The sequence below is a fragment of the Acanthochromis polyacanthus genome, chromosome 21 (assembly GCF_021347895.1).
Source record: "Acanthochromis polyacanthus isolate Apoly-LR-REF ecotype Palm Island chromosome 21, KAUST_Apoly_ChrSc, whole genome shotgun sequence".
Taxonomy (NCBI): Eukaryota; Metazoa; Chordata; class Actinopteri; family Pomacentridae; genus Acanthochromis; species Acanthochromis polyacanthus.
The window spans coordinates 7,931,413-7,958,427 of NC_067133.1; the positions used below are offsets into that span (position 1 = coordinate 7,931,413).

At 37.3% G+C, this 27,015-nt stretch overlaps 1 protein-coding gene across 4 annotated transcripts; it reads left to right on the plus strand.

The window, feature by feature from the left end:
* Positions 1-1,162: 1,162 nt before the first annotated feature.
* Positions 1,163-26,890, plus strand: si:ch73-366l1.5 (FILIA-N KH-like domain-containing protein). Of its 4 annotated transcripts, none has more exons than XM_022200005.2 (5): positions 1,165-1,489; positions 14,011-14,515; positions 16,979-17,078; positions 20,767-20,810; positions 25,557-25,662. In XM_022200005.2, exons 1-4 carry the CDS (start codon positions 1,223-1,225, stop codon positions 20,798-20,800), a joined length of 906 nt encoding a protein of 301 aa, XP_022055697.1. In that variant the 5' UTR covers positions 1,165-1,222; the 3' UTR covers positions 20,801-20,810; positions 25,557-25,662. The 4 variants fall into 4 exon arrangements, with proteins under 4 accessions (XP_022055695.1, XP_022055697.1, XP_022055696.1 ...); XM_022200004.2 differs by lacking the exon at positions 25,557-25,662 and adding an exon at positions 23,979-24,261; XM_022200003.2 differs by lacking the exon at positions 20,767-20,810 and having other exon boundaries at positions 1,163-1,489; positions 25,557-26,890.
* Positions 26,891-27,015: the final 125 nt, after the last annotated feature.

Sequence of the window (27,015 nt, forward strand, 5' to 3'; positions counted from 1 at the left end):
TTACCAGGGCTTTTATTTTTAAAAACTGTATGTCTTTTATGTTGAAAAGTAATCCTAAATGTGTTGTGTTGTTTGTAAGGTGTTCCATTTTGAAACGGTAACCAAAATGCATGTCATTCTGTTTGTAGGTTCTTTTATTTAGAAAACTGTCCCTAAGTGCCTTAATATTTTAATATTAACCCCACAAATACTCTAACATCTTTTTTCCTTCTCATATTTTGCCTTATTTTTTCCAAATGTCTTGATATATAGTTTGGAAGGTTTTTATTTTAAAATTCTAATAGAAATACGTCTGTAGACTGTTTTAAAGGTCTTTTATTTAGAAAAACCCCGAAAGCTCAATCTTCAGTTTATAGAAAGTCTTACTTTAAAACCTTTCTCTGTGTCAGCTGTGTGTTGCAGTGTGTGTATGTGCCACAGAGAGTGTGTTGATGTTGTGTCTTACATTGTATGTGTGGGTCAGCTCAGCTGTGTGTTAATTTGTGTGTCAGATGTGTTAAAGCATGTGTGTTACTGTTTTTGTGTGTGTGTAAGTATGTGAATATTACAGTTTGTGTGTGTCTTTGTCAGCTGTGTGTTAGTGTGTGTGTCAAATGGGTGAAAGTCTGTAACTGCCTGTGTGTTAGTTTGTGTATGGTTGTGCGTGTTAATATGTGATTATTAGTGTGTGTGTGTGTGTTGATGTTGTGTGTCTTACATTGCGTGTGTGTGTTACTTTGTGTGTGTGAATTTGTTTTTGTGTGTGTTAGTATGTGAATATTACAGTTTGTGTGTCTTTGTCAGCTGTGTGTTACAGTATGTGTGTTTGTCAAATGTATGAAAGTCTGTGTGTAACCGAGTGCGTGTGTGTGTCAGACGTGTTAAAATTTGTGTGCGTTTTGTTTTGCTGTGTTCTATTGTGTGTTACATTGTGTTTGTGTGTGTGTATTTTTGTGTGTATTAATACGAGAGTGTTACCGTGTGTGTGTGTTGATGTTGTGTGTCTTACATTGCGTGTGTGGGTCAGCTGTATAATCGTGTGTGTGTGTGTGTGTTATTTTGTGCATGTGAGTTTGTTACTGAACTTGTGTGTGTGTGTTAGTGTGTTTGTCTGTTTGTGGGTGTGTCAAATGTATGTATGTGTGTGTCATGTTGTGCGCATGCGCGGCCTCCTGTGTGTTTCAGTGACATCCTCCAGCTCCACATTCAGACCCTCCGGACTTTCCAGCGGTGATCATCCGTCATGGACCTGGACCCCACCGTCGTCCTGCCCGCCATCCTCTTCACCGTCGTGGCTATTTACTTCGCCTCGTCTCTGCTCACCAAGAAGCCCGACGCCTCCTCTGCCGGGAAACAGAAGCCCAAAGTCGGCTACGGAGATGACATCCCTCCGTCCAGAGCTCTGGCGCCGCAATTCGCAGCCTCCCCGAGACCTGAGCCTCCTGCCCCGGCTGTAGAGGACATCGGAGCCGCGGAGAAGATCCAGGACGTCCCGGCGCCTAAAGTTGAGGTAGGATCGATGGATTCCGTTATTGATCAGCTGGTTGGTATGAGAAACTTCAAGAAACTTCACTTAAAGTTTTTACTGAAAAACCAGGAGTTTTTAATGACTCTGTTGGTTTTTAATTGTCCGACAGATACATCAAAAGTATTGATCCGGTCAGAAAACTGCTCAGTAGAAACAATAAACACGCATTAATAAATGATCTAATACATAACCCTTGATTTTATAGCCATAAAAATTGTTAAAGAAAACTACCCATTTTTCCTCATTGGATTATATTAAATTAAGTTTAAATTAGATAAAAGTGCAATAAATAATCAATAATCAATTGCTGTACCTAATTTGTTTTTAAAATCTTCACACTTTTTAATTAAAGTGACTATTAACATCATTATCAGTCTGAAAATGTGTGTATATTTGTTGGATTGTCTTAGTAAATAAATTTCAGGAAGCTGCAGCATTAAAATGATCAGTCGATTTATTGATCAGTTGATTGATAGAAATTTTGTTTCTGTTAGTTTTATTTTTAAAGCCAAAAATAAGAGAACTACTGGAGCCGTTTAGTGGTAGAAACAGTTTTTTTTTTCTGGAATAAAACCAGATATTTAACAGATGAACAGCTGGAATGAAACCTGATTGATGTTATTGATCGGAGTAGCTGCTGTTTGTCAGTCTTGTGTGGTTCAGTCGCAGTTTCACATTCTGTCACTAGGTGGTGATCAATGCGACTCCTGATTGGTTTTTATTAATGCCATTTCATATCATTTATTTAATGTGTATTCAGCTGTAATTATGAGTCACAGTGAATATTTTTTTCTGGACAAACCCGGTGTTGCATCATTTCTATCATCTGGCTGTGTATTGATTTCTAACTTGCAGCAAGAGTCGATCGATTGATTAGCTGATCATCAGAGAATGAATTATTGTCATTTTTAAAGATGAAATGGTAAATGTATTCATTAAACTTTTCAAATTGGATAAAATTTCCACGTTATTGTTCTTTAGTGTGTTCATATCCAAGTTTTTGACCCTTAAATCCGTTATTTTCTAGGATTTGACACCTAAAAATTTGACCTGGTCTGCGAATTAGCTGTTAGCTAGTGACCTATGAACATGGCATCGGTTATTGTAACAGTGCTTCTTCTTCTGTCCCTGTTAAATAAACGTGTTAATATCCACGTTTTTGATGCTTTGGTGCATTAGTTTACAGGGTTGTGACATTTAAATCCACTAACATCCGTGGTTTTGGATGCTTAAATGTGTTATTATCCCAGTTTTTTGATGCACATTTTCCTTAATGATCAAGTTTTTGTCAGTTAAATTCATTAATATCCTTGTTTTTTTTAGGATTTGACACTTGAACGTGCTAATTTCCAGGGTACTGATGCTCTGCTGCTCTTTTCTTTGTCATTCATGACAAAGAACCAACTGGAAGAAAACTAATCTTCAGAGCACGTCTGTGAGAAACAAGAAGATTAATCGATTAATATAAAACATAATCTGCAGATCAATCAACAATGAAAACACTTGTTAGTTTCATAAACGTCCCATAATTCCTCTCATCTACCTGGATCTGAGTCCGTCTAAGGTCATGCACGAAAAGCGATAACTTAGCAGATCTTTCAAAATAAAACCAGTGCAGGCGTATAGCTTGCATGTATTGTGATGTTATATATTTGCAGTGACTTTTGATATTTTCCAGTTACCTCATACGGGCCAGTCAGGGTCTTCTGGCAGGCCAGATGTGGCTCGCGGGCCGTATGATGCCCAGGTTTCATCTGTAGTTTATCATTGATATTGGGAACAAACCGCTCTTTGGACTGACTAAAGTCATTTTCATATTATTGTCAGTGGAGAGTTGGACTGATAACGGAACACCGTCCACCAGCTGGTTGGTTGATTTGGTTGTTCACACAGAGATGTTCCTTATGGAGACATTCTTTAATGGAAACATATATGGAGACGTTCTTTATGGAGATGTTCTTTATGGAGACGTTCTTTATGGAGATGTTCTTTATGGAGACGTTCTTTATGGAGACGTTCTTTATGGAGATGTTCTTTATGGAGATGTTCTTTAAGGAGACGTTCTTTAATGGAAACATATATGGAGACGTTCTTTATGGAGATGTTCTTTATGGAAACAAGCTTTATGGAGATGTTCTCTATGGAGACGTTCTTTATGGAGATGTTCTTTATGGAGACGTTCTTTAATGGAAACATATATGGAGACGTTCTTTATGGAGATGTTCTTTATGGAGACGTTCTTTATGGAGATGTTCTCTATGGAGACGTTCTTTATGGAGATGTTCTTTATGGAGACGTTCTTTATGGAAACAAGCTTAATCGAGATGTTCTTTATGGAGACGTTCTTTATGGAGATGTTCTTTATGGAGATATTATTTATGGACAAGTTGTGTATGAAAACATTTATTATGAAGACGTTCTTTAGGGGGATGTTGTTTACACAAACATTCTTTATGATGTCTTTATGAAAGCATTCTCTATGGAGACGTTCTTCTTGAAAACATTCGTTAAGAAAACATTCTTTATGGGGACACTCTCTTTGAAAATGGTCTTTTTAAAAACGTACTTTATGGAAACATTCTTTCTGAAAATGTTTCTAATGGAGACGTTCTGTCCCGTGAAAACAAAACTGAAGCCTCCAGAAGCATCTGACCGTCTGCTGATGCTAAACAGCTGCTCATCAGTTTGTGGACGTCTTTCTGACCTTTTTCCTCTTTGAGTCGAGGCCTTTAGAGCTGAAGAATGTGCTGCTGTGACATGACCGAGTCTATCTTTGGTGTAACATGGCTCCTATATTTACACCTGAGTTCACGGTGTCACATGTCTGTAGGTGGGCGGAGCTTCATGTCATGTTTGACAGCTGCTGATTCAGACTTGTTTACTTTTAGCCTCCTTCATGCTCACTTATTCCTCCTTTCTGGTTTCCCTCAAACTGATTGTCTTTAAAAGGTTAGTTGGGGTTTTAAATGCCGTATACATATATAGTGTCATCTGTTCAGATTAATTCAAATGTGACTTAAGCTGTAAACACTGTCAGGCTGTTAGACTGTAGATATACAGCAGCTCTGTTCTGTTCAGTATCTTTGTTGCAGATGAGGCTAGCATGCTAACATGCTAACCCCACCCTGCCGTCTTCTGATAACGTTATCCAGCTCTGAGAGCCTCACTCTCTGCCGCACTGCATGCTGGGAAACTAACAGCAGCTTTGTGTTGATATAAAGACATCAGTGTTCAGAAACACTGTGAAGCTTTTTGTTGTTCAGGCCTCCTCGTGTGTGGAGGCTGAGAAAGATGCAACATCTGTAGCAGCATCTGTAGTTAAATTGTAAACTGTTTGTTTGACTTTTAACCGTTGGGTTAACTTTAGTTTGTTTAACTTTGATCTGTTAGCTTAGCTTTGAACTTTTTAACTTTAGCTCAGGTTATTAACTTTCACCTCAGACTGTGAGCTTTGACCTCAGTTTTTTAGCTTTCACCTCAGTCTGCTAGCTTTCACCTCAGTCTGCTAGCTTTAGCCTCAGTTTGTTAGCTTCAACCTCTGTCTGTTAGTTTCAACCTCAGTTTGTTAGCCTTAGCCTCAGTCTGTTAGCTTTAACTTTTGTCTGCTAGCTTTAGCCTCAGTCTGTTAGCTTTAACTTTAGTCTGCTAGCTTTAGGCTCAGTCTGCTAGCTGTAGCTTCAATCTGTTAGCTTTAACCTCTGTCTGCTAGCTTTGACCTCAATCTGTTAGCTTTAGCCTCAATGTATTAGCTTTAACTTTACTCTTCTAGCTTTAGCCTGTCTGTTAGCTTTTACCCCAGTATGCTAGCCTTAGCCTCAGTCTGTTAGCTTTAGCTTTAGCCTGTCTGTTAGCTTTTACCCCAGTATGCTAGCCTTAGCCTCAGTCTGTTAGCTTTAGCTTCAGTCTGCTAGCACCATATCTCTTCTAGTCTGCCACAAAATTAAATTAACAATAACGTTGGTGAAGCTAGTTAGCTCCAGTTGATCAAAGCTACAGTTTTCATGTCAGCAGAAGTTGACTAACATCAACTACAGAGAGTTTTAACTGTGATATAAACGGTAGGAATAAAACAGAAACTGAGGAAGGTTTGAAGTTTCTTAGCTAGACTTTGCTGCATTCATTTTACCCTCTACCTTTACAAGCCTTTCAGGACCTGCTGCTGAGAAACATCATGATGCTGCCGCCGCCATGCTTCACAGTGGGGATGATATGTTCGTGATGATGTTCAGTGTCTGGTCTCCACCAAACATGTCATCTAGTCTGATGATCTAAAAGCTCCATTCTGGTCTCCTCAGACCATAGAACCTTCTTCTAGTTGACTTCAGAGTCTCCACATCTTCTGGTGAACTCTAGTCCAGATTTAATATGAGCTTTTTCCATCAGAATCTTTCTCTTTGTCTCCATAAAGCTTTGACTGGTGAAGAACAGTCAACAGTTGTTGTTTGAACAGTCTCTCCCATCTTAGCTCCTGAAGCTTGGAACTCCTTCAGAGCAGTTATAGGTGTCTTGGTTTCCTCCCTCAGTCTCTTTCTTGCTTGGTCTCAGTTTTTGAGGACGTCTTGCTCTAGTCAGATTTAATAATGTTCCATATTCCTTCTATTTCTTAATGATGGATTTAACTGGACTCCAAGAGATATTCAGTAACTTGGAAATGTTCTTGTATCGTCCTGACTGATGCTTTTCAACAACCTTCTCTCAGAGTTTCTTAGTCACAATCTCAGAAGCTGTTCTTGTACAAAAAATAAATGTTAATCCTAAAAATACAGTCATTGTAGCCTAGAACCTTAACTTTTGGTATTTGGCATCAAAATGCCCAAACACTACAGTGAGCCCTGGAAACCTGCATTCTAATCTCTGTTCCTCAGACTTTATTTAACCAAATTAGGAGCCTCCATATGATGGAATAATTCCGGGATCTGATGTGATGCCTCCCATCGATGGGCTGTAACCAGAGCTGGATGTGACTTGTCTCTGTGGATTTGACCAGGCTGAGCTGTTTTCTGTTTGACATTCCTCTGCTGGTATTTCCCGCCGGCCGAACCCTGTTCCTCCTTCTGACTCACTGCACTGTAGCTCCCATAAAATAACACATGTGATTCAGCAATGAGTAACCTGGTTGAATTTAGGTATTTATTAAACTATACAAGAATAGAATTTTAGAAAAAAACTGTTTCCTTTAAAATTACTATAGTATCACAAAAACATCAAACTTTCTAAATTCACAGTCATCTGATTTGTAATTTAACAAGAATTGTACTGTATCTTCAGTATCTTTCTGTTTTCAGGTGCAATTTCCCATTATAAGCTGTCATTTAAATGTTTTTTTTAGATTTATGTATATATTTATGATATTTTGCCATTTTTTCACTACAGTCCCTTTAATATTAATTTTAAGTCAATGTAAAAAAAAATCAAATAGAAATCAACTTTTTTAATTTTATTTTAGTTTTTATTTCATCAAGGTGTCAGAAGCAAATGCTTAAAAAATGACAAAATATTGTAGCATTCAAAGGCTGTAAAATGTGTGAAAATAACAGCAAGTATCTAAAAAATAATTATATTTAAATACAATAAAGCAATGTAGTTTACAGTCAAACAATGGAAAAGAACAAATTACCATTTTTTGAAATATATTTTTTTATGTAGACATTATTTACAGTTTTGATCTATTTTTTAAATTTTACAGTTAGGATGGAAAGTAAGTGTAAATTAGTGCTTAATATTGTAATTTAACAAAAGAGGAACATTTGTTTTAAAAAGTCGAAAATAAAAGTTAAGTATTAAGTAAAGTAAAATATTTAACAGGGAAATTTTGTAACAGAAAAAAAATATTTTTAAAAATACATATTTTTGATGATTATTTACAATTTTGAACAGTTTTTTGGTTTTTGTAAAGGTTAACAAGCAAATTAAAACTTTTTCTCTGTGGTTTAACTAGTTATCTGTAATTTAACAGTCTTTACAGTTGTGTTTTTTAAGTCAAAATGTAAATTATTCCTCCTTTTTCGAATTTACTTGATATTATCAGTAATTTAACAAAACAATGAAAATCTGGAAAATTACAGTTTCAAAATTAATCAACACTTTTCAAATCCTAATATGCACACTTTTTCTTTCAAATAACAGCAAATGTCTGCAAAAATAAAGATGTTTTTCCTGATTTAAATACAAAGGAAAAGAACAAAAAAGGAAAAGAACAAATTACAGTTTAGAAAAATACAGATTTTTGATGTGGACATTATTTACAGTTTTGGCTTGTTTTTGTAAAGGTTAACATGCAAATGAATATTTTTTACAATGGTTTTCTTGGTTATTATTTTTACCTTAACAAAGCAGGAGAACAAGTAAAGCCTAAAAACATGATTTCTTTTGCATCTCTCCCAAACATTGGCTTTGAATCTCTGCATCGGCAATTCCTCCTGAGGTCGGCACCTTTTTTTCATAAAGCAAAGAGGGAGAGAATGAGCTCAGATGTAGAGTCTGGCTGAGATGTCTGCAGCTATTTCAGTCCTGCAGACATTTTCCTGCAAACAACAGAGTGAAAGAGGCTCGTAAATGGATTCGGCGTCAGGGAGCCGAAGCAGCCAAACAAAGAGTCAGTGTTCAGAAGACAAACGGAGCTGAGATCGAAGGTCTCGGCCACAACAACAGTCTATTCCAACACTAAAGCTTCGACATGCCGCCGTCACACAGATGAATACTGCTGCTGGTCAGTTCATAGACAAATGTCAAATTAAGTGGCATTTAAATCAATACAACATTCCTGCTGTGCCACCACAAAACTGGGAAGTATTGACTACCCTGGGAAAATTAGAATGAAATTCAGCTAAGATTAATTTTAAACTTTGCTTCACAAGCAGCTTAAAACAAGAAGCAGTGTCTCATGTTAAAGTCCAGTGTTTTGTTTAGCCTCTGTCCACCTCGACCTCCTCCTCAGTCGTAATCATTGCAACCACTAAACAACGTGTGTGCAAGTAGGGTAAAAGTAACAACCCAACAATCACATGAAAACAAGAAACATGCAGCAGCCGCACATGTTAAACTCCAGTGTTTTGTTGACCCATCCATCCACCCCAACCTCCTCCTTTTCTAGCATCTAAATTATTACACTACAAGTACACAGCACAACCACTAGAGGGTGTATAATAAACGTGTATATGTAGGGTAAAAGAAACAACCCCAACAATCAGCTTGAAATAAAAAAGAAACAGCAATCTCACATTTTCAAAGTCCAGTGATTTGTTGACCCATCCTTCCACCCCGACCTCCTCTTTAGTCATCTAACCGCTTCTTTTGCTACGGTCATAATTACCACGGCCACTAGTGGGTGCTGAATAAGCATAAGTGTAAGCAGGGTAAAAGAAAACAATCTCAACAACTAGCTTGAAAGAAGTAACAAACAGCAGTGTTGCATGTTAAAGTCCAGTGTTTTGTTGGCACATCCATCCATCCAGCCCAAGCTCCTCCTTTGCTACTGTCATAATTACTACAATCACTAGATGGTGCTTAGACATGTGTGTATGTAAACCAACAACCCCAAAAATCAGCTTGAAACACTAAACAAACACCAGTCTCTCATGTTAAAGTTGTGTTTTGTTGATTTCTCCATCCACCCTGACCTCCTCCATACGTCGCCCAGTTTCTTGTTTTTTCTCTATGATAATTACTACGACCTCTCGAAAGCACCTAACAGTAAAATGGGGTTCATTTTATGCTCAGACAGTCTCCGTGATAGATTTTTACCAAAGAAATTAACAAAAACCCTTAATGTTGAGGACTTGGTCACTTTTCTGGCCGTTGTGCAAGTTTTAGTTTCTGATGAAGCTACATTTTGTCGTTTTTTTGACCACAGAACGCCTCTCCTCTCTAGCACGGTCTCCTCAGCATCACCTCCTCCAGTGTTGATCTCTGGATTCCCATCATGCCAGCCCTTCCTCTGACTGAGCTAAAATGGCTTTTATGGCTGAAGCACCCAGTGTAATGTTACTGAACAGGATATATTTACAGGGAGGAGCAGTCAGAGGTCGAAGAGTCGCCAGGACTCTGACTAATCCTCAGTGTCAAGCTCATTTTCCAAAATCACAACCTCACAGTCCGTAAATTTTATATCTAACTTCTTTATGGGGTTTTATTTAGTTCATGATATTTCAGTTTGACATGTTGGGAGGCAAAGTTCTTGAGTTAGTGTTTTATAATCTTGGTTTTAGTGGTTCATAAAGTTTATATTACTCTGGATTAGAGATTAGAATAATGATTTGGTATCGTAATAATGGTTTATTATTCTATATTCCGACTTCTTAATTCTTCAAACTAAATTCTATCAAGTTTTATTGATATACATGTACAGTTATTCCCTTAATTTTGTATCTCAACATCCTGATTTATCCTTTTATGTTAATGTTGTATCTTGTAATCCTGGTTTAGCTTCTCATAATCTTGATTTAGGATCTCGTAAACTTGATTTAGTATCTCACAAACTTGAATTAATATTTCAGAAACTTGAATTAGAGTCACATAATCTTGGTTCAGTATCTTTGATTTTGTATCTTGTTTATTTCCTTCATTTTCTCATAGTCTTGGTCTTGTTTCTCATAATCTTGATTTTGTGTCTCATCATCCCAATTTACATTTTATGATGTTGATTTAGCACCTACTGAACTTGTTTTAGTGTTTTGTAAGCTTGAAATTTCGATTTAACTTAAATCTTGTAAACTTGGTTAGTATCTCAGAGTGTTAATTCAGTATAATTTAATCTCACTTTACTATCTTGTCTCTTATCTTGATTTAATTATCTTCAGAACTTGAGTTAGGATTTCTTGATCTTGAGTTTTTTTTAACTTGTAAACTATATTCAGTATCTTAAATGAGCAATTTAGCATTGTACAATATCAATTTAGCATCTTGCAAACTTGTTTTAGCATTTTCATAAGCTTAATTTATTATCGTGTCATCTCGTTTAATGTCTTAATGTTATTAAAATGCTTTATTTAATATCTCTTTGACTTGTTTTAGTCTTTCACAATCTCGATTTAGTATTTCATGAACTTGGTTTATTGTTTTGTAAAATTTTATGTCTTCATCTTTGAATCTCAGTTCAGTATCTTCTAATCCTGATTTGATATCTTGTATCATCATTCTGATTTCATATTTTATATGCTTCGTAATGTTGAATTAGCATTTCATGAGCTCAGGTTGGTTTATAAGTCTGTTGTCATTCCTGACATTAATCTGCTGTAATGTTCTTCAGCCTCTCAAGCTGTCGGAGTGATGAATGGATGCTGGTAGTCTCTGAGAATAAAACACTGGATGAGCTCATTAAGATCGACTCTCCAACCAACAGTTTGTCCTATTTAGGGCATAAATACAAGCTGGTCAGTTTATCGTCCTGCTGACTCATAAAATGACTTAATGAGTCTGCATTTAGCTCTGAATGCTTTGTTTCAGTTTGGCATGGATTGTTTTGGTGTTTCATAGCTCAGGAATCCAGAGGAAGGGATTCGTTTCCGGCTCCATGGACGGAGTCCCAGCTGGAGGGTGGAGGATTAGCAGAGCAGACTGATGAGCTTCACTGTCTGACCTCCTGATTGAAACAGTCACTGTGGTTTAACACCAGCTACTAACCAGAATGTCTGTCCCGGTCCAGAGAGTCCAAAACGAGTTTCCTGAAAGCATTTCTCAAGCAGCAAGTTCATTCTAGTTCATGAAAATATAGTAGGAGATGTAGATTAGCTTCCCTAGACAGGTTATGATTAGCATAGCTTAGCACAGAGACTGGAACCAAGAGGAAACTGTTAGCCAAGGATAAAAAATAAAAGTAAATACATGGTATATCTTGTTAGTTAATAGTCTAGTTACCAAGATAAAAAAATGATAATCAACCATATAGAATATCACAATCTTTATTTAATATCTTGTAATCATGATTCAGTATAATTAACTTGTTTGAGTCTTGTTTACTTTTGTATTTTCTAATCCTGATTTACAATCTGTTCAGTGTCCCAAAAGCTAAATTTAGCATCTTAATCTTTATTTAGCCTCCCGTAACACTAAATGGTATTAGTTTAGACTTAGTTTTCTTTTATGCTTAGCTTAGCCCCTCTTAGCTTTGGGGAGACTAATCTAAAGCTAAACTACCTATAAGCTTGGAGAAATTAGAAGCGAGCTCATAGCTAACAAGACTCAATAGCTGACAAAGCTAAGAGAGGCTAAGCTAAGGATAAATGAAAACTAAGTCTAAACTAACACCTAAGCTAACAAGACCGAAAAGCTAATAAGATCGAGTAGCCGAGTTGAAGAAAAGTGCAAAATGCAACTAGAAGCTAACTTTGAACTAGAGCAAACCAGAACCTAACTTTATGCTAGCAAGACCTTAAAAGTAACTAATCTAATAGAGACTACGCTAAGGGTAAACAGAAAATAGCTACAAACTAGAGGAAACTAAGTGCTAAATCTGAGCTAACAGGATCCAGCAGCTAACTAAGCTAATCAGGCCTAGAAGCTGTGTTTAAGTGGAACTACAAACTTACTCTAAACTAGTATAAACGAGAAACTACCTCTAAACTAGGGAGAAGATAGAAGCTAACTAAGCTAAACTAAGAGTTAAGATTTATTTTGTATTTCTTTTGTTTTTCATTTGGATGATGATAAACTGTTGTCCTTGAATAAAAAAATATTTTGTTTTACAGCCATGAAGCTTAAGTTAAAAGTATTTATATGAATCGTTCAGTTGACCTCTCAGAAACCAAACATTGTGCTTCAGAGCTTCCAAGAGTTTCCACAAAGCCGCTCATAAAGCTGAATGGAGCCTGTTTGGCTTGTTAAAGTTCAGAGGATGAGGCCGAAACCAGATCTGCTGCCGGGACATGGATCTGTGCAGAGTCAGTACTTCAAAAAGACATAGACAGGTGCTTCTGTGCAGCCATATCATATCTGCATCTGTATATATGTATTACATATATGTATATTTGCCCGCACATAGTGTATCTATCTATCTATCTATCTATCTATCTATCTATCTATCTATCTATCTATCTATCTATCTATCTATCTATCTATCTATCTATCTATCTATCTATCTATCTATCTATCTATCTATCTATCTATCTATCTATCTATCTATCTAATCTGGGCTGTCAGGTGTTGGGGAAAGGACAGGTTGTCGAACACTTTTTTTTTGTCCTGGTGTCAGTGACAGGCAGCGACTGAAACTCAATGAGTTGCTGAAAGTGACAGTAACAAGCATCAGTGTGTTAGAGGTCAAACTGCAGCATTCTCATAGACACATACAAGTATTTTCAATGTTATTTACAGATTTACATCCTGAGGCAGCTGTTTAAATTCTATTTCTACCTGCTTTTACATTCCTTTGTTCAGTACCCTTCTATTGAAAAATCATGTAAAGTGAATTTACAAGCAGAATTTCCTTAATTTGTTTATCTCCATGTCAATACAGGACATTAATTAACCGCTGTGTTTGAATCCGATAGGCAGGTTTCCAAAGTTGTGACCTGGCCTTGCAACATTCCTGGTTAGTTGTTTTGCGGTGCACAGCAACAGATTTGCATTTTTACAATGTGTCTTCAATTATAATAAAAAATAGTTTAGTTTGTGCTGAGTCTTACACCAACCAGCCTTCAAGATCCCAAACAACACAACAAAAACACACCAACTTGTCTGAGATAAATTCCTCCTGTGAACAAAAGCTAACTATTCTAACTGCGAGTAAGCGAGTAAGCTAAACAGAAACTAACTGGTAATCAGGGAAGACTAGAGCAATGTACAGCCTAAGGTGATATGGCCGACAAACTAAAGGGTTGTTGACAATGACTAAATCTAAGTCAACAAGGGCTAGGAGCTGAGCCTAAGCTAAAGGGAAACTACAAGCTAACTTGAGACTAAGAAGACACAACAGCTGCTTAATCTAATGAGGACTATGCTAAAGCTAAATAGAAACCAGCTCTAAATTATGGTTAACTAGAGGCTATGACCAATCTAATAACAAGACCACTAAGCTAATCAGGCCTAGAAAATGAGTCTAAGCTAAAGGTCAATAAACCAGGGGAAACTAGAAGCAATGTTTAGGCTACCATGACCAAAATTTAAGTTCAAGTTAATATGGAATAACCTGAAGGTTAATAGGAACTAACTCTAATTTATGAGGAACTAGAAGGTAATCTAACAAAAGCTAACTGAGCTAATAAGTCTTAGAAGCTGACTCTAAGCTAAGAGTCAAAAGAAAATATCTCTGAAGTAGAGGAAGCTCCAATATAACTCTAAGCTAAAAAGATCCGAAAGCAAACCAAGCTAATAAAGACTAAGCTAAAGGTAAATAGAAACAAGCTCTAAACTAAGGGGAAACTAGAAGGTAACTCTAAACTAACAAGACCCAAAATCTAACTAAGTTAATCAGGCATCTCAGCAACAGCAAAATGCTCATAGGAAGCAGCTGTTCAACTCATGTTGCTGTTTCTGGCTCTCAAATGTGTTCACTGCTTGTCTTTCAGGCTGCCCCAGAACCAGTACCAGAACCTGTCCTTGAACCAGTCAAAGTACCAGAGTCTCCAGTAGAAGCACCCACAGCACCAGAACCTGTCCCTGGACCAGTTAAAGTACCAGAGCCTCCAGCAGAAGCACCTGCAGCACCAGAGCCCGTCATAGTAGCAGAACCTGTTCCAGAACCAGTCAAAGTACCAGAAGTAGCTGCAGTACCAGAACCTACTCCAGAACCAGAACCAGTCCCAGAACCAGTATCAGTACCGGAACCTGTTCCAGAACCAGTCCCAGAGCCAGTGTCAGTGCCCGAACCTGTCCTAGAACCAGTATCAAAGCCCGAACCTGTCCCAGAGCCTGAGCCTGTACCAGAGCAGGTATCAGAACCAGCTGCAGTCCCAGAACCAATCTCTGTCCCTGAACCTGCCCCAGAACCTGTTGTCGAGTCTGAACCAGTGTCTGAACCTGAAAAAGTGGTGGAGTCAACTGAGCCAGAACCAGAGATCAGTGTGAACAACGGTAAGATGGACTATTTTATTCTCCTCACGCTGACCAGCCATGTTTGTTCTGTTCTCGCTGCTATTTGATAGGGACATCCTGGGTCGGGTTGGTCTTATTTACAGAACCGTGTGTCCATCTATCGTTAACCCTGGAGTTCCCCAAGGTTCCATTCTGGGTCTTCTTCAGTCCAACATCTTACCATAAATATGTGGACACATGAGGGCAGACATTATACAACAATATCACCAATAATAAACTTAATCTGCACACATGGTCCAAATCTCAGGGGTACCTTGACACTTTGTGGTTGGCCAGGAAATATACAAAGTGTTTGTGGGTCCAAGACTTCAGGCAGTCAATAAAAAATGTCGGGGTTTGTTTATATGTTTCTGTCCAATTATTGGTGGAGCTCTAAAATCTTGCATCTCCACACAGTATTCAAGCTGCTCAAATTAAAGCTGAGATTTGAATGCATTATCCATTATTAAACTGTCCACATACCAATGTTGTGGATATTTCTGCTTTAGAAAGGCCTCCTTTGTTTACACCGGCTGTAATCTTTGACTAGAAGATCAGCTTCTAGCAGCAGACAGATGCCAGCAGCTGTGTTTGACAGATAAGTCACTTCCAGGAAAAGTTCTAGATGTTTTTTCATCTGCAGCCTTTACAGACGCCATTTTCATTTATTTACACAGGCTCAGAGCAATATATTAAATATCCATGCATTTAATGTCTAATGAGTAATCTCCAAAGAGTAGATCCCCTGAATATAATCACAAAGATTGGTTTTCATGTGATTGGAAGTGACATCAGCACATCATATATGAACCAGTCTGTTGTTTGTATATTTATGTGGTGAGCGTGTCCAGTCTGTGCTGGCGGTCTGTTGGCGTGTTCAGCCGCCATCTGCTTTAACAGGATGATACTTAATCTTGAACAGGCAGTAAAGCACTTGGCAGCCGCTATTCGCCAACAGTCGGCCTTCTGTCCTCTGACCTGTCACACGGCAGGTGGAGCAACAGGTGTGTCAGTCGGGGGTTCCACATGTGTGCAGAACAAAGACACCAATTAATGAGGATTACATGTTGGCAACACCAAAATCAGCCATGTGTGCTGAGCAGATTCAGCACTGATTAATATACAAAAACCTAATCTTAAATTGTATGCTGACACTAACAGCACACACCAGAGATTTACTCAGAGTAAATTATATTCTAATGTGGTTACACCAAGTTATATATACAAGTAAATGTGTTTCAGTGTTGCAAAGTTTCATTTATTAATAACTCTGAGTAAATATTAAGTGGTTGTAATTAAATGCTAATACTTTTAACATACACACCAAATGAAGTATTGCTAAATAAAATGTTAATACTTGTTGCATACACCAAATTAAGTAGTATTTAATTCCATGGTAACACTTTTAGCATACATCAAATTAAGAGCAGTTGTTATTTTATACATGCTACCACTTTTAGCGCATGTTAAGTTAGCAATGATCTAGTTACATACTAACACTTTTAGTATACATCAAGTCGAGTAGTATTTAATTACATGCTAACACTTTTAGCATACATCAGGTCAAGTGGTATTTAATTACATGCTAATGCTTTTAGCCTACATCAACCCAAGTTCTATTTAAGAACATGCTAACACTTTTGAGCATATGTCCAGGTACATCTAATTACATGCCAACACTTTTTGCATACACAAGTCAAGTAGTATTTAAGTACATGCTAGGACAAATTAAATAGTATTTAATAATGTGCTAACACTTTTAGCCTACATTAAGTTAGGTTACTGTTTTAGCATAAAATTAATTAGGTGATATTCAATTAATTGCTTTCAATATTCAACATTTTCAGCTTATATTCACTTAAGTGATGTGCGAATATATTGCTAGCACTTTTAGCACTTTTATCATACATTAAATTAGGTGATACTTAATTACATATTAGCACTCGTAGTGTACATCAAGTTAAGTAGTATTTAACTACTTGATAATACTTTGTAGCATATATTAGCTTAAGGTGTACTTAATTATACAGTCATGTTTATATAAGCCGAATTAATACAGCAAATTAAATGCTATTTGTTAGCATAAGCCAAGTTATAGTGCAACACTTATGTATATGCTAATTTTTAATTATGCTAGCAGGCACAAAGTTAAACAACATGCTACCATTCTGAGTATTGCTGCGATATGGTTTAGTCAATAACATTTTCCATAATAATTTTTAAAAAGCTCAAAGTTATCTTTTCATAATGTTAGTCTAAAATGACCAACGGTAAAAAACAAAACAAAACAGGGATTTTTAATTGTCAGAAAACCAGCATAATTTACTTTTCAAAATGTACTAATTGCTGCAGCACACAGGAAGCTAATATGAAATAATGCAAGCATAAACATGGATTTTAGGAAGACTTGGGCTGATGTTAGTTTAGAAGTGGACGGTCAGTAATGTGTTCCTGCTGTTCCAGATGTGGCTGAAGCTGACGATCAGGTGAAGTTCATTCCGGGGAAGAAACAGAGCAAGTTTGAGACCATGATGACGAAGGAGGAGATCGAGGAGGAGCAGAGGTTTGTTCTGACAGTACGAAGCATGCTGAGTTCAGTTTCATCTTGCATGAACACAAAGACTAAAACCAACATATTTAGGAGTTGTCTGAGCCTGAACTTTGCTGTCTTCAATGCATCGACTGCCTGCTGCTGCTGAGACTAAAAAGGCTGCAGTGTTGCTTATTGAAGTTGTGGTTTTTACCGCATGAACGACATCAGTGCCTCAGACTCTCTGGTCTAAATATGGTCAAATTTAAACACAGAAAATTTTGGTAGAATAAAGTCGACATAAATCATGTTTCCACTGCAGGAACTCGGTTCAGGTGCAAAGTAAAAATTTACAGGATAAAACAGCTTTGAATTCAAACATGACAAAAACACATCCCTGTGAACATGCACCTTTGTGATCATCTTGTGTCTCATCGTAGCTGGTTTGTGTCTCTTTGCAGTTGGTTTTGCATCTCTTTTGTTGGTTAGCATCAATTTGTAGTTGCTTTGCAACTCTTTGTAGTTTGTTTGTGTCTCTTTGTAAGTGGTTAGTATCTCTTTGTGGTCATTTGCGTCTCTTTTTAGTTGGTTTGTGTCTCTTTGTCATTGGTTTGCATCTCTTTGTGATCACTTTGCATTTTTTTGTAGTTACTTTGCGTCTCTGTCATTGTTTTTTGTTGTTTAGAAGTTTTACATTGACACTTCATGGGTTGGATGACTCTCACAGGTTCAGTCTGAACTACAAAGAACCTGCACATTCCTGCAGTGGACAACAGTTTATTCTGTTTGTTGTGTCTCTGGTTAAGTCACAGCTTCTTGTTCAAAACACTGATATCTTTTTCTTTATCAGGCACAAACTCTGAGGTCTGTTAGTTCTGTGGCTGGAAGTTCTGGTTTCACTTCTCTGTACCAAGTGAAATTGGGTGTTTTTCCAGACAGATATTCCAAAACTTGGCAGAAGCTCTGGCTCACTCTTGGAAGCATGTCGGCATCTGTTCTCCAGCAGCTACTCCACTATTATAGTTCTGCTGAGTTTTACAGCATGAGTTAGCAGCTGGTGTAGATGATGTGGGTAGCTTTAGAAATTTACCACATGAGCAAACACCCAACCAAACAGAGTTTAAAGGGGAACTTCGTTTTTTTTCAACCTGGGGTCTGTTTCCATATGTCATTTCATACATGTGAGTGATGGAGAAATGAATTTTCGACAAAGCTCCAGTATTTAGCCAGGCAGGCAGCTTAGCAGCTCAGCTAGCAGCTCAGCTAGCGAAAAGTATGGGGCAACTGGCCCCCCCGCGTCAAAGTCCGCCCTAACGTGCTTTTTGCCCCACACTTGTGATAGCTCGCACGATTTCGGAACAAGATTTGCTTTCTACCGTCCTGAGCTTTGGATACAGACCACAACAAAGAGCGATCGCCAGGTAATGTGGAGGTTTTCGTTCACTTCTCATCTCTAGTATGTTGTGGAACACTCATTGAGACTATCCGAGCCGGTCAGTGTGGGGAAAAAAGCACGTTAGGGCGGACTTTGACGCGAGGGGGCCAGTTGCCCCATACTTTTCGCTAGCCGAGCTGCTAGCTGAGCTGCTAAGCTGCCTGCCTGGCTAAATACTGGAGCTATGTCAAAAATTCATTTCTCCATCACTCACATGTATGAAATGACATACGAAAACAGACCCCAGGTTGAAAAAAAACGAAGTTCCCCTTTAAGGTGTGAAGCTAAACATCCTGCACAGATAAGAAACAGTCTGAGCTCTTTTAGGCCATAAATAAGTAATTTAATTGGAGGAAAATTAGATCTGTAACCTGAAAGTGTTCAGCTGTTTGTCTGGCTTGTGTGGTCAGGTGATGTTGTCATAATTAGATTATGATTTTATCTGCAGCACGGAGTTGAATGTGACGACTGTCAGTGAATAGAGGAGCTATGATCATATGTAACACCAGAATCATAAATTAAATATTTAAAACAGTGGAAGGAAGAAACCTATGAAACTATCAACTACAAAGACTCACAAACCAACTACAAAGATACAAAGAGAGGCAAACTGATGACATGATACATAATGACCACAAAGAGACACAAAACAGCTATAAAGAGTTGCAAATCGACTACAAAGATACACAAAACAACTACAAAGAGATGTGAATCGACTACAATGAGACATAAACCAACCACAAAGACACACAAAACAAATATAAAGAGTTGCAAATTTATTACAGAGACGCAAACTGACTAGAAAGACACACAAACCTACGACAAAAAGAAGTGAGTCATCTACAATGAGATATAAACAGACCACAAAGAGACACAAAACAACTATAAAGTGTCACAAGTCAACTGCAAAGGTACACAAACCAACTACAAAGACACACGGACTACAAAGAGACACAAACAATTACAGTGACACACAGAATAACAACAGAGACACAAAACAACTACAGAGATACAAATCGACTTCAAAGAGACAGGAATTGACTACAATGATACACAGAACAACTGCAAAGACTCACAAACAGACCACAAAGAGACACAAAACAACTATTAAGAGATGCAAACTGACTACAAAGAGACAAACCAATGACAAAGGATCAGAAAATGGCAACAAGACACACAAACTGACTACAAATACATGCAAATCAGCTACAAACATACACAAACCGAAGACAAAGAAAAAACAACTACTAAGATAATGATTAATGACAACAAAAAAATCGGCTATAAAGTGACACAAAACAAACACAAAATAAGAACCACAAAGTGCAATGTTAAATGCAATGTTAAGGTTCTGAACACAGGCTCAAGATGCAGCTTCGTCCATGTAAACTGAATTTATTAGAGTCATAGTGTAATGAAGTAGATTCACCCTCATTCAGTCAGTTATTTAATGTTTACGTGTTTATCTGAGGTAAAGCAGAGTTTCAGTTCACCTCGACGTGTGGACGTCTGCTTTCTGATTCATCGTGTTTCTGTTTGGTTCAGTCTGAATGTTTGAGTTCAGTCCAAGTTCCTCATTCCAGATTCCCTCTGAGCTTCTATAAACGGAATGTTTCCCTCTAACACCTCCAGCTTCATATCTGCACACAGTCCACAGAAACTCTGACCAGTACAGAGCTGCTTCATTAGAACTGCACAGGAACTCTTAACGAACACACAAAACCACAAAGACTCACAGAATGACTGCAGCGACTCACTACAAAGAGACACAAAATGACCACAAACAGACACAAAACAATAACAAAGAGACACAAAACAACCAAAAAGAGACACAAAACAACAATGAAGACACAAATCAACCACAAAGTGATGCAAAATGACCACAAAGATACGGACATGACCAAAAAGAGACAGAAAACCACCACAAAGATACACAAAACAACCACAAAGTGACAACAAATGACCACAAAGAGAAACTAAGCAACCACAAAGAGACACAAAACCAGCACAAAGAGACAAATCAATCACTAACAGACAACAAATGACAACAAAGAGATACAAAACAACCACAACGAGACATCTATCAGGACTGCGGTGTGGATGTGATGTGGATATCTTCTGATGACTCTGACTCATGACTGATTGATGACTGATCGATGACTCTGTAACGAGTTTATCGTATCAGTTTATCGTCATGTTTTTCTCCAAATGAACATCAGCATGATTTCACCTTCATTTACCTTCTGATGGTTTCAGTATCTGACCTGCTGCTACTTTATCTTTCAGGATAGAACTTACATCTGATTTAACTTCTCTGTAATCAGGACGTGGTAAGATGTTCCTGTTGAATCTGCCCAAACTACACCCAGCTACATCCTGCTACATCCAGCTACACCCTGCTACACCAAGCTACATCCTCGTACACCCTGCTACATCCTGCTACATCCTGCTACATCCTCCTACACCCTGCTACATCCTGCTACATCCAGCTACACCCTGCTACACCAAGCTACATCCAGCTACACCCTGCTACATCCAGCTACACCCAACTACACCCTGCTACATCCAGCTACACCCAGCTACATCCTGCTACATCCTCCTACACCCTGCTACATCCTGCTACACCCTGCTTCACCAAGCTACATCCATCTACATCACCCTACACCCTGCTACACCAAGCTACACCCTGCTACATCCTGCTACATCCTGCTACATCACGCTACATCACCCTACACCCTGCTACACCAAGCTACATCCAGCTACATCCTGCTACATCCTCCTACACCCTGCTACATCCTGCTACACCCTGCTACACCAAGCTACACCCTGCTACATCCTGCTACATCACCCTACACCCTGCTACACCAAGCTACATCCAGCTACATCCAGCTACATCCTGCTACATCCTGCTATATCCTCCTACACCCTGCTACACCAAGCTACATCCAACATCCTGCTACACCCAACTACATCCAGCTACACCCTGCTATATCTCCTACACCCTGTTACACCAAGCTACACCAGCTACGCCCAGCTTCACCCTGCCCTCTAATCCTACACCAACCCCAGAATCTCCCGTACAGAAAGCTATAAAGAGACACAAAACAATTACAACAAGACACAAACTGACTACAGAGAGACATCAAACAACTACAAAGAGACAAAAACAACTACAAAGGGACATCAAACAACTACAAAGAAACACAGACTACAAAGAGACAAAAAAAACAACTACAAAGAGACCTAAACTGACTACAGAGAGACATCAAACAACTACAAAGAGACACACAATGACTACAAAGAGACTCAAACTGACTACAAAGAGACAAAAACAACTACAAAGAGACACAAACCGACTACAAAGAGACAAACAATGAATACAAAGATTCACTGAATGAGCAAGAAAATAGCATCAGAGAAACCTCCTTGAATAAGTTGGTTGCTGTGTACTTTAAGGTCTAACATGACACATTGATATGTATTGATCAGTGATCGGTCTGTCCCTGCTGTAGAGGCCCCTCATCAATCATCCTACTAACTGATAAACGGCTGGTTATCAATCACCTCCAGTTAATCTCCCAGTACAACCAGTTCTGTTACTCTGCTTTCTTGCTGGCCCAGTTTCCTGTTTAGTGAGATTTAAAGAGCCTTAGTCCTTGTTTCTTTTGGTGCAGCAGCGTCCTCTACTGGTCAAACACAGTTATTACATGAGAAACATCACAAACAGCTGATCAACACTCCTTCACTAGTTACTGTTTCTGTAAAGCATCTTTAGTACAAATACAAGGAAATCCAGCCACAGTTCACTTTTCTGTCATTGTTTTATTTTGTAGTTGTGAGTTTTTGCTTTTTCCTGCTGCCTCTGTTGTTTCCTCATTTCTAGTTTATTTCATTTCATTTCATTTATTTATTTATCAGGACAGTGTACAATGACATTAAGCTCAAGAGCAAAGATGTTTGTACCAGACTGGAGCTTTTCAAGCTAATTTCCATCTGTAGTCCTTAGGGAAAGGGACGGGGGCCAAGGTGCAAATACACATAAAATACCTTTGACTATTTTCAAATAGTCCCATTTATAAAGTTGCAGAATTAAAACTCATTATTCTTCAAAAACATCCATAACATGTCAGCCATTCATCATCCCAAGCAAATTCCTTAATAATCTCGTAAACTTAATAAAGTCACTCATCACGTACAAGGTAACATTCACTTCTACACATCACACACTCTTAATGTTCACAACTCTGGTTCTCCATAAACCAATCTTTCACTTGTTTGGTGAAGGCTCTATATTCACTTAAGCTCAATATTTCTGTGGGGAGCTTGTTCCATTTCTTTATACTTATGTAAGAGAATGCAGACTTTGCAATTGCGGAGCGATAACTTGGGATGCTTTATCAAGATGTGACTTGACAGGAAAACATGAAATATTTGTTGTTTGTGCGTCCTCCTGCTGGTTCTGGTTCTGGTTCTTTGCTTGTGTCCGGCTGCTTTAACCTCTAACCTGCATGTTGCTGCTAACATCAGCTGACGGTGAGTCCTCAACATTTCTGTTTGTTTGTGAGCTGAAAATCTGCAATTTTATCATGTTAAAGTATGAAAGTGTTTTATTTTAGAGCACAATCTTTTTCATATGCATCAAAGCAGCTGAAAAATCCTCAATTAAACCTTTAAGTGAGCTAAACTATATTTTTTATAACTTACAGCTGCTCTATAATAAGAGGTTTTAGAAACTGTTGCAGATTCCTGTCTAAAAACTAAAAAAGTGGAAAAACTCATTTCTGAAAATTGTTTTAAACAAAATAAAATTTAAATGAAATGTTTAAGAGAAAGAGAGAGCAGGATAAAAATGTTTAAATTCAATTTGTAAAATAAAGTAAAATTTAAATCCAGGATAACACCTCATAACAACAAAAATAAATATAGAACAGTAATAAAAAGACTTAGGAAATTAAAATAAATCTAAAATACTAGAAGACAAAACTGGATGTAAAGTTGTATGTTTTATAAAAATAAAATAAATATAAAATACATTTTAAAATATAGAGTATATAGAGGAATGACAACATATAAAATATAGAGTAAATATATTAAATATAATATATTTTAATTATACTAAATGCAGAGCAAGACCAAAGTGAAATAGTAAAAACGTGATGGAAAACGGGATAAAAATGAATTTAAAAATGTAATTAAATTAATACAAAATACTAAAACCACACAACAGCGTAACAACTTGTGAAGTCTTTATTTTTGTTTTACATAAAATAAGATTAAATAAATCTAAGTTACTTCATTAGCAATGTAGAACACAAAAAACTATAATAATAATAGTAATTTAGATGGTTCAACTCCTTCATATAAATCAGAAATATTTCACCTTTTTGGATGTTTTTCTGAGTGTTTCTCTTCATTTCTAGCTGAGTTGCCCTTTATTTGTCTGTTTGTTTGTTTGCTGGTTTGTTTGTTTCCTGATCTTCTTCTGTTCTTTCCTGCAGCTGATCTGTGAGGAAGACGAAGATCTGCGAAGATGAAGATGAGTGAAGATGACGCTTTGAGCTGCTTGTGAATAAACTAAACGTGTTTTCACCAAAGTGCCTTCAGGAAACGTTTGTTTGTTCTTTAGTTTCCTGTCAGAAAGAGAAACTGAGTGAAAGTGAAACTGAAACTGCTTCTTTCTGCCGATTTTTGCTTTGAAATAAACGTGTGTTGTTGATTCTTTCTGTTCCAGACTTCAGTTTTTGTAAATTCTGGATCATTAAAGAGACGTTTGTCAAATCAGCAGCGTTCAGTTTTTTTTCTGTGGAAACAAGCTTCACTGTAAAAGCTCAGCAGAATATAATTTACTGTGTTTTTGCAGTGAAATTTAAACACTTACTGTTTAATACTGTGACCAGACTTCTCAATAATAAACTATTTATTCAGCATTCCCCCCTGGAATTAACATTAACTGTAAAACAAATTCAAGTTTTTATCAGTACTTTTAAAAAATTATTTACTGATATTTTACAGATTTTCTGTATTTTCTTAAATTACGGATCACTCATAAAATCATAGAAGAAGTTAATTTAAATGTTGATTGTTAAAAAAAAAACTAACCAAACTGTAAATGATATCCATATTAAATATCTGTTGGGCTGCACAGTGGTACAGTGGTTAGCACTTTCACCTTGCAGCAAGAAGATCCCCGGTTCAAATCCCGGCCTGGGATCTTTCTGCATGGAGTTTGCATGTTCTCCCTGTGCATGCGTGGGTTTTCTCCGGGTACTCCGGCTTCCTCCCACAGTCCAAAAATATGCTGAGGTTAATTGATAACTCTAAATTGTCCGTAGGTGTGAATGTGAGTGTGATTGTTTGTCTGTATAAGTAGCCCTGTGACAGACTGGTGACCTGTCCAGGGTGTCCCCTGCCTTCACCCGAGTCAGCTGGGATAGGCTCCAGCACCCCACGCGACCCTAGTGAGGATAAAGCGGTGTATAGAGAATGGATGGATGGATGTTTTCATTCATGTCAGGGCTTTTAGGAAATTAATTAATTCAACAGCAACTAAACTGTGGTGTCTTAACAAACGATATGTTACTCTCTGTAGACAAATAAATGCAGTTATATTGACACAATATTCAACTAAAAATGAAAAGCTGTCGATGACGTTTCAACGTCTGAAGTGTTTGAAGTCGATTCACCCTTCGGTCCAGCAGGTGGCGCTGCTCTGATAAACAGGAGTCCTAGAAATGAATGAAGCTGCAGAAATCTGCTGCTGACTTTAGATCTGAGCTAAAAGCAGCAGTTTAAGGTGGAATGAAACCATAGACTATAATATAATATGATATAATATAGGGCTGCACAGTGAAGTAGTGGTTAGTACTTTCGCCTTGCAGCAAGAAGATCCCCGGTTCAAATCAAATCCCGTAGGTGTGAATGTGAGTGTGATTGTTTGTCTATATATGTAGCCCTGCGACACCCCCCGCAACCCTAGTCAGGAAAAAGCGGTGCATAGAGAATGAATGGATGGATGGATAATATAATGTCTTTATTATCCAATCTATGAATGAATCGTGTTTGTGTTGAACTCCCAGGGTGCAACAGGAGCAGCTGGCGGCCATCTTTCTTCTGCTCAGGGAGAACCAGGAAGTGCTCGGCGAGGTGACGGAGGGCGACATGGAGGAGCAGCTGAAGCTCTACTCTCTCTGAGACGCCTTCTTCATCATCATCGTCATCATGGGATGGTTACCACGGCAACACCGACTCACCACAGCTGGATGTGAATCGTTGTTAAAGAATTTTATTTCCCGTCACACGTTCAGATCGACTCGCTATTTATTAAATACTGTAAAAAAAATAGTGCTTAGCTGTCATTTTTTAGAAACCTGGATGGGTTACTCCTGGTTTGTTAATTTACAGATAATATCTTAGAAAATCACAGAAAAAAGCGTTCATTTACATGTTGACTGTCAAAAAGCAGGAAAAGAATAGCGTCAAAAATCCAAAAATTTACAAATAATCATTCAACTGAATAATGGTGAATATTTTTCAAACTTATTTTAAAGATTTTCTCTGTTTTGTTCATTTCTTGATAATTTCAACTAAAATCACAAAAATATTATTTAAAAAAATGAAAACAGAAAACAGGTCAAAACTGGAAAAAATCGGTATTTTTACAAAATAATAATTTGTTCTTTTTTACCCCTTGACTGCAAAATGAAAGCTTTAATGTATTTAAAACCTCCAAAAATATCATTATCTTCCATATATTTGCTGTTATTTTAAAGTAAAAATATTTATAATGATTGAAAAATGCAAAAATTTTACAGCATTTTTTTTTACAAATTGTATTTTGTTTAATTGCAGATGATGTCTAATAAAGCCATGAAAAAAAGCGTTAATTTATATGTTGACTGTAAGAAAAAAGGCTCAAGCTGTAAATAATGTTCACATCTGTGTTTTTTACAATTAGTAATTTGCTCTTAAAATTACAGTTTTACTGTCTTTAAAACAGCTAACAACATTATTTTATAATGTTTTACATTATATATCTAATAATACAAAAACATTGTGTAATAACACTAATATTCAGCTGATATTCATTAGAATACTTCACCACTTTGCAAAAAAAATTCTGCTTTTTCTCGAATTAATTGCATTTTTGGAAATATTTTAAACATTTACTTTATGACTTCCCTCCCTTTTTAAAAAATATTTTCACTTGATTCTTTACATGTTTATTTTTTCCTGACACTTGAGGATAATTCTAGAATTAATAACTGGTGTTTCTGTCTGTTCTGGATCACACGCTGTCTCATACCTGCTCTGTGTGTTTTTTTTTTTTTTTAGCTTTTATTTATTTAAGGTTTAATTTGAAATGACTTCTGTAAAGACTTTTTTATGATAATAAATGAATATTAAAGCTTTATTGTTTTGGTGATGATTTGGGTTTATACTTTAATGAAAAGTAAAGACTCGGCGTGACTCTATTGGATTTGATTTGATTTGCCTCCAAGTTTAGAAATAAAACTGTTAAACTTAATTTAAACCTTT